This window comes from Hippocampus zosterae, chromosome 2 (genome assembly GCF_025434085.1).
Source record: "Hippocampus zosterae strain Florida chromosome 2, ASM2543408v3, whole genome shotgun sequence".
Classification (NCBI taxonomy): Eukaryota; Metazoa; Chordata; class Actinopteri; order Syngnathiformes; family Syngnathidae; genus Hippocampus; species Hippocampus zosterae.
The window spans coordinates 6,760,708-6,769,048 of NC_067452.1; the positions used below are offsets into that span (position 1 = coordinate 6,760,708).

The 8,341-nt window shown below is 45.5% G+C and overlaps 1 protein-coding gene across 1 annotated transcript; it reads right to left on the reverse strand.

The window, feature by feature from the left end:
• Positions 1 to 235: 235 nt before the first annotated feature.
• LOC127592474 (homeobox protein engrailed-1-B-like) lies at positions 236 to 2,843 on the reverse strand. Its single transcript, XM_052053251.1, has 2 exons — positions 1,971 to 2,843; positions 236 to 807 (listed from the first exon to the last, which is right to left on the reverse strand). Exons 1-2 carry the CDS (start codon positions 2,497 to 2,499, stop codon positions 488 to 490), a joined length of 849 nt encoding a protein of 282 aa, XP_051909211.1. The 5' UTR covers positions 2,500 to 2,843; the 3' UTR covers positions 236 to 487.
• Between the last annotated feature and the right edge of the window lie 5,498 nt (positions 2,844 to 8,341).

The window sequence follows — 8,341 nt, forward strand, 5'->3', positions numbered from 1 at the left end:
TGCGGGCGCGGGCGCGTGTTTAAACGGGCTTCATCTTAACGAGGATGCTGGCAAGCTCGCGCTTCTTCGAGTAGGTTCCGTCTGCCTTGTAATTTCGCAGCGCTATTGAAAACGAATGCGGCGCGCACAATGAATAACAGTCGTCAGCATTATTTTGGCTTTGTCCGCACCACATCGACGCCGTGAGCCGGGTGAACTCAAAACAAATGGGGAAATAAGTTCAGCGAGCTCGCGACTCTCTCTGTCTCTCTCTCTTCTTTTTAATTTTACATTTTGAATCCATACATGTGAACATATGAAAATCTTTGGCTTTTCTGAGTCTGCGATGTGTGAAGGAGACATGAAGGGGCACAAAATGCATCTTCAAAACAACCACGGGGTCGAGGGGGATTAATTAAATATACTCGTATACCACATGATAACTGCAGCGGCTATATAAACTTTTAAATCGCAACGACGTCCATCGTATTAATGCGAGCGCGCGGCCCTACTCGCTGTCCTCCTTCTCGTCCTGCACGGTGGTGGTCGAGTGGTTGTACAGTCCTTGGGCCATGAGCTGCAGCGCCAGGCCGTTCTTGTAGCCCGTGGCCTTTTTGATCTTGGCCCGCTTGTTCTGGAACCAGATTTTGATCTGGGACTCGTTCAGGTTGAGTTCCTGGGCCAGCGACTGTCTTCGCTGCTCCGTGATGTAGCGGTTGGCCTGGAATTCGGCTTTCAGTCTCTGCAGCTGCTCGGCCGTGAACGCCGTCCTGGGCCGCTTGTCCTCCTTGCTGCTCTTCTTCTTCTTCAGTTTGCGTGTCCTCGGCCCTGGTGTGGAAACAACAATGGCACGCACACGTAAATATCCACGTGTCATCCGAGAGAGCGTGTGTGAAGGAGAGCCGCCAAAGCGGACACGGGCAGCCGGCGGAGAGGGCGCGAGCATTCCGAACGCGGCTCCTCTTCACGTCCACTCGGAAAGGCCCCTTGGCGTGAAAGCGCTCCCGTGGTTGAGTGCGAAATAAAACGACTGATTGGCCATCCGATTGGATCGTGAAGGTGCAATGCTGCTTCCGCACTGCAATGAAGAATCCGACTGCGCTTTGCCTGCCTGCGCTAACAATTCACGGCGGCCACATTTTTCTTGTTTAATAAATCTGAGCAAATCAGGGGGGGGGGTACAAATATCAACAAAAATGACCTGTCAACCATTGATAATATCGTCAAATCACAAATGGGCAAAAGGGGTGGGCGTGGATAGAAAGCCTTCGCCGAAAACGCGCCTATACTCTCGAAATTGACGTAAACATTTGCGATCGGAATGTAAATTACAGTTAAATATATATTTTTAAATGACTTTTTTTAGTTGTGGTTTTTCATTCCGAAAAAAAACAGGAGACCTCCTAAATTAACCACGTGATATAAATAAACGTTTTTTTGGTCAGTTTAGTATATTTCGTAAAAAAATAGTCAACATAGCTTCACACAAAACTATATACCTCGTATAAAATTCTGTTGTCGATTTCATTTTTGAGATTGTGCTGCTCGGATACAATAACAATAATTGTCAATGGTTTTATATTCTTTTAAAATAATTGTATTATAATTATATAAAATGGGTGTATTGTTGTGCACAGCAGTCAATGCTACGGATCATAATTGACACCGCGCCCTACTTCCGTTTTTTTAATGAGTAAATCAACGCAGGAAAATATTTGACACGAGAGCTGCATTATGGTGTTGAGAAAAATGATTTAAAGGCAGAGTTTGAGTGTACGCGTCCTTTAATATGCAATTCCTACTTGAATGAAAACATGCTTGGTGTGTTGTGATGGGCCGAGTTGGGGTCACAGATTTGCAGCAAGTTTGGGTCAGCAAGGTAACATTGCGGGCACAGCAATTGCCGTTTTCCCAAAGCGATGGCAGTACAGTGCCGTGCGGTCAAATAAAAGTCTCGTGACGAACGATTGGGGGGGCTTTCAGCGCCTTACCAGATGAGGGCCGGTCCGAGTAGCGCGTACAGTAGACCCAGGCCGGCCACAGCATGGGCTGCTGGTCCTTGGCCGCGGGCAGAGACGCTCCATTGCCGCCGTTCATCACCACGATGGCCGAGGGGCTGTCGGCAAGTCTGCCGCTGCCGTTGCTCGCCGCTTCGACTTGTTTGGCCGAGCTCTGCTTGGAAGAGGGCGACGAAGACGACGACGACGAAGACGGCGACGACGAGGCGCTGTCGCTGCTGCAGTTCGAGTCCAAGCAGAGGCTGCCGGCGTGCGGCCTCGCCGCCAGCGGGTTGATGTTTTCTCTGCCCGCCGTCTGGTTGCGCTCGCGGTAGCCCGGCTCCTTTTTGCAGCCGAAGTCCGGCCGCAGGATGTTGTCGATAAAAAAGTTGGTGGTTCTGTGAGCCTGCTGGGCGGCCTGGTGCGGGAGGATAATGGGAGGGGATGGCAGGTTCGGGGACATCGACACGCTCTCGTCCTCGGTCGAGTCCCGCCCGCCGGTGGGCTCCTTTTGCTCTTCCATGGCTAGCGACGCTGCCAAATGTCGGCCTCTCCGCGACACACACTCCACTTGTTGCTCTCCCGCCCCTTTGTTATCCAATTTAGTCGCGCCGCATGTATAAAAAAAATAAAGAAATAAAAATCAAACAAACCTTTGGGGCCCGACGGAAGCCAATCGAATAAGTTCAAAGCATGAGCCGCAACGACGACATGCCTTCACTGAATAATTTTCCAAGAGATGGCATAGCGAGCGACTAGCTCCGCGTTCAAAACACTGGCCGCCTCGGCCCACTGCAGGCTAATATGTGCGGAGTCTCCCCAAAGCGCTGTCGTCCTTCTCCGGTTCCGGTCTGCCTCTTAGAACCCAGCCGCAGCGCGAGGGCAAGTACGCGCGTGCGGCCCACCAATGGCGTTTCGAGACCGTCCCTGTCTCAACGCGCCGCGTCCAATCGGAGCGCAGCAATCAAGCGAGCGCGGACACGCGCCCGCGAGCCCCGAGCGCACAGCGGCGGGCAGCTCGCGGCGCACTTCCACAGCACATATGCAGCAAAAACAAAAACAACGAACTTAGCACCTGGTCTGCAAGCCACCTGACAACATTTCCGATGCACTCATGCCGGTCAAATAGACCATGTAAAAAGTGCAAAAGGGGTGAAAAAACGAGACAAGTGACATTTTAGACAACAAAAACTCAAATGCAGAAATAAATATATACAGGCCTACATACATAGTTACATCAGAATATCTTATATAAAATGATTACCAAATAAAACAAACTTCATCACATATGCATACTTCCACATCGGGGTTAAAGAAATAACACGTTGAAACATTCACAAGTTAGTTCACAAAATAGCGAAAGCCCAGTTTTCATATGAAATCACAGAAAGTGTATTTAAAAAATAACGGTGACAAATTTGATGTTTTATCTTGGTCAAGGTCATGTTTACAGGCGGAGAAGCCCTGAAACAGAAATCTTATAGCTTCGATGGTGGTCTCAAAATGTCCCAGCAAAAGTTGCTTTCACGCAATAATAACATTATTAATAATCATAATAGCATGAACACGCGGACGTGTTGGTGTTTAACGCAATGAAATCTTTATCCCACAGGCCGGAGTCGGAAGCCGTGGCTACTTAATTAAATTCCAATTAGGACAGTATCAGTATGCTGCTTAGCCGCAGCACCTTTTGTGCGCAAATGAGCGCTCAGTCTGCTCTTATCTTGTGCTGCAAAGAGGGGCTGCTTGAGAGGGCCTGCAAAAGATAATTTATTGCTTTTAATTAGTCTTCATTCCGCCCGATCGGGCCGGTGTTCATCACCGGCAAAGGGCTGAATAAAAGCCCAGTGAAAAGCGCTGTCACCGGTCCCTGGCAGGGCCCTTAATCAAAGTGAAGCAGGGGCCCGCGTTACAAGCCACGTCATTTCCAAGGTGCTGATAAAGCTGGTTGAATAATAGCCGGGGCCCTCAGAGACACCATTTACAGAAATGACTTTATTGACGGCTTCACGTTGGTAATTCATTTTAGCTCTCATGTATTGGGAGTCAGATTTGTCGCCGTAATAGGATGATAAATGCACGGACGGACTTTAGCCTCGCTTTTATCGAGTAGACCGTATACTACGCATATACCCACACACACGGGGAGGGGGAAGAAACCTAGCGGTCTTTGTGAAATGGCCGTGTCTCAAATTAACACTAATGCTGTGCTTTTATTTATGACGCTTACGCCTAGTACGACAAGTTGTCAACCATTTAAAAATACATAACTTTCGTAGGCTATTCGACATTATACACTCATTGTTCTGGTGAAAGTCATGTCGTTGGCATCGCCAATAAAAGTAAAACAAATAGTCTTTTGCTTCGCGTCCCACATTTTGTAGAGACAAAAATTGACTTGGAGAAAATAATCAATGTTTCAGTGTCAGTGTAGTAGCTTTTTAAAATACAGGATCAGGTTGGAGCGAAATCCAATTTAATAGAATTAAATAGAATTACAATCATAATCGCAATTCTCTTCATTCTAATATATTTTTAAAGAGTAATCGCAACAGAGCTGACGGACTTGAGATGCCGCCGTCCACGTGCAACTGCAGCCTTTTCACTCTCAAACCCCAATTTTTGTTGCACTTCCACTAGGAAATTTCTTGTATATATATCACATTTAATCCCGCCTGTCTGTGGAAATAAATACACGAAAACCACATCAGCAAATGCATGTGTCAAGCCCCCGGACGACGATCGCAACATGGTGGATGTTCTCTCTGAGGGCTTGTGCTGACACCGAGTGGCGGAAAGAGGAAGTCGTATAGGTAGCACTTTGGCGATAGCCTCTTATTTCATTTAATTTTGTTCGAAGGTCGAACTGAGATAGATAGATAGATGAATAGATAGATAGAGAAAGAGAGAGAGAGAAAGAGAGAGAGATGATTTAACGGAGAAACAACGACACGCGACAACATGGAAATATCTGAAAAAAGTTTGTCAGCCCTCTTCTGACACCTACTGTCAGTAGTGTAGAATGCATTTTGACTTAATTTTTGGGGTGCATGCAGCATGTACAGGCTAAGTCGAAAGCATGAAGCCATTGCGATCCCGCAATTGACGTGCTGCATGATTGATGAATGAAGGTCTCCGACAAATTTGCCAGTCGAGCACGCGGTCCTTGAATTTTATCCACATCCTTCTTTGTAATCAGTCGTAGTTCAATAAGGAGCAGATTGTATTCTGTTGTGGGTTTAAATCAGAAAAGGCGTGCTGCTACGCACGTTTCATGGCTGTGCAGATTCCAACATTGAACTAAAAGTCTCACTCAGGCAACCTTCATGTCAAATTTCACGGTGCACGTATTTTCCTATGTGCAGGTGGGCACCAGATAACCTCGAAGAACCTTATAGAACCCGCAGACATGTTCCAAAAGACAGGGGAAAGAGGGAAACGATGGGACACTGAAATTCCCTTATTATTCTGTAGAAATTATCATTTGACAATGTCAAGACTTTCAGAGATTTCTACAAATAATAGTACTGATGTAGACTGGCATGTATCTATTTTTGACCTTGTTTAATCATGAACAAAAACGATCATTGTCTTCACACATATATGTGAATATCACTTTTAATAGTAACGTAATGAAAGGTAAATTTCTTCTGAAGTGTGTATCAAACCGGGAGTCCTTCGCATTAATCAGTAATGTAGCAGGGTGAACTGTCATCTCTGCTAATTACAAGGATGCTGCCAAGCCAATCAGCATACGAGATCACATTGTAAATACAGGCGGGCGGCTGCCTGATTATCCTTTTGCTCCTTGCCTCTGAGGTCCCGCCCAATTCCTGATTGCCAAAATGTCTCCATCGACGCACTGCTGCAGGTAATATGGTAGTGGCTGCCTCCACTTGTCGGACCATTCGCAAATTCTAATGTCAATGCATTGAATTTTCATCTTCTTAACAGTTCGGTGTTTGATACACAGACAATCTACGCTGAGCTCCGCTTGCCTCTCTCCCATGGGTGATCTCATATGCCTGGCGGTACGTCCAACTCCCCCGTAGTGGACTGCATTATATCCTCAACATGGAAGAATTTACAGTATATTCATACAGCTTTATTTTTACCTGCTGTTAGGCACTGACCAGATCAAATACACTGCTGCTTTTTAGTTTGACTGTATGCTGCCTGGCTTGACTATGCCTGGCCTGACATTACTGTGCTTCGGCGTGGCTCCCACTGGCCTTGACACTCCTGATTTTGCCGATGGGCATTGGGGGTGAACGTGTGGACTGGGTGGTGATAAACGGGTAATCTGGTTGTATTTCATCAATTGAGTTCTGTGATTAATTTAAATTTTGTGCATTTGCTTTTAAACTTCAAGTCCCCCTTTTTGGTTTATACTTGTGACAGTCCGTAACGAACTCAATTGCGAACTGATCCCACAAACATAGGACCCAAACAAAATTCCGCCACAAAAATATTTATTTACAAGAACAAAAGCACACTGACAAAGTATAAACAGAAACCGCTGGTCAACAAAAACAGGAAAAACAATACATGAACAAAAAGCACTTGCATCAGGCAAGGAAATAGTTAAACCGAGAATACCAAACAAAATGACAGAGTCCAAGTCACACGACAAAAAAACAAGATCAAATGACTAAACAAAGACTATAGTTACAAAAACACGGAACTAAGGGATCATGGATGACTATGACGAGAGCGAAAGGTCTAGAAAACCAACACTTGAGCAAGCAGCAACAAGGTCAATAATCCGACAAGTAGTAGGCAGCCTATCAGTCCTTAAATACTTGGCCAACATTGGCAGCAGGTGTGCACACTGAAAGGAAGGCTCTCGTCTGCCACCCTCTGAAGACACAAGATGATCATGACAATACTCCGGCTGCAGCCGCATTTGTTTTCCTGATTTCATATTCCCTGTGTGAATGCTATTTTATAACTTATCTTTTGAAAATAAACATATTTTTGTATCAAAATCCCGTCTCATGCAAACTTTTCTGTAACACAAACCTGAGTGCCTTGTTCATGCTACTGGTGCCTCAATATTCCCCTAGGTGGCGTTGCCTGGCTTCTGTGGGTGATGTTGAAATTAAAAAATCCCACCTCAAGTGTATGACTTCCACATGCCACAGTAACCAAGAAGTAGCTGTCACTTTCAGATTGGTTGGTGATCCTGTGTAATTTAAAGGTGTGCTGCTGCACACTTTTTTTGGCTGCACAGAATCTCCCCTCAACTTCATTGTGTCAATTACGCACCTTCTGGAAATGTAAGCACTTTAGGTAGAGAGACATTTAAATGAGGGTATTCCCTGTCAAATCTAGCTGTGCACGTATTCTCCCAGATACTTCAGCAGCTTTCTCCTTCGATGCTCAGGAGGCTGTACGAACGACTAGTGCCTCTTTGAATTGCGCATCTTTCATTTTGTCTGCAAGCTCTCACAACGACAGACATTGTTGCTATGTACATCAAACTCAGCAATGCTGAATTCGATTTTGTAAATTACAGTAATAAAACAAAATATTGCCATAGAATGAAGAGGAAAACAATTTCCTGTTTCCCGTTGGTGAGAGAAAACGTACAGTACATTCTTACCCCTTAAGAGATCAAAGGACAGCACGAAATTGCTTTTTTTGACAAGTTGGAACGGAATACTTCAGGCTTCTCTTAAGTGATCGTTGTGAAAGTGTGTTTTTGACTACATTAGTAGGGATCATCAGAACAGAACCTCTGGGAGAGTGCAATTCCAGGCAATGGGTTGCCTGAAACAGCACCCCCTAGCTAACTCTGGCTAGAAGAGCCGCATGGAAATGAAACTCACACTTTATGCGCTGTACTCATGCTAGGTTGGAAAAGGACTTCACCCATAAAGTTCACGTCCACACAAAAAGTAAGCCTTTGTTCCTCAAAGAGATTGTCTTTTTTGCCGGCAGGAGGCGCAGTTTTCTGCGAAGCCACTCCGTGTGCCTCTGCCGGCCTTTTTATTGATTGTGTATGCAAATTACAAGTGATATATCAGAAAAACACTCCCTTCTTCACATGTCACACCTCTCAACCCAGCCCAACGATACACCCCCCAGAAGCCAAAATATCTCTCGGTACAAACAACGGATACCTTGTTACTTCAATGGGCAGATTTGGCAAACTGAAGAAATCTTATCATGCTGTCCTCCTGAAGTTGAACGTTCCTACCGACATTATCAGTTCATGAGGATTTGACTTCATTCAGCTCAAGTTGGCCCTTTTTTCTGTGTGCTCCATCGTGTACAAGTTGTGAGAACATACCGTTCGAGGTCAATCAAGCATACTGTGGAAATTGTAGCAACGCGAAGAAAGCGACAATTTCTCACGTTCG

Excerpts from the sequence above, each read along its gene's own strand:
- LOC127592474 (XM_052053251.1), bottom strand. The coding sequence starts at position 2,499 with ATGGAAGAGCAAAAGGAGCCCACCGGCGGGCGGGACTCGACCGAGGAC. Across the intron at positions 808-1,970 it reads CTCGGACCGGCCCTCATCTG|GGCCGAGGACACGCAAACTG; the intron begins GTAAGGCGCTGA and ends TTTCCACACCAG.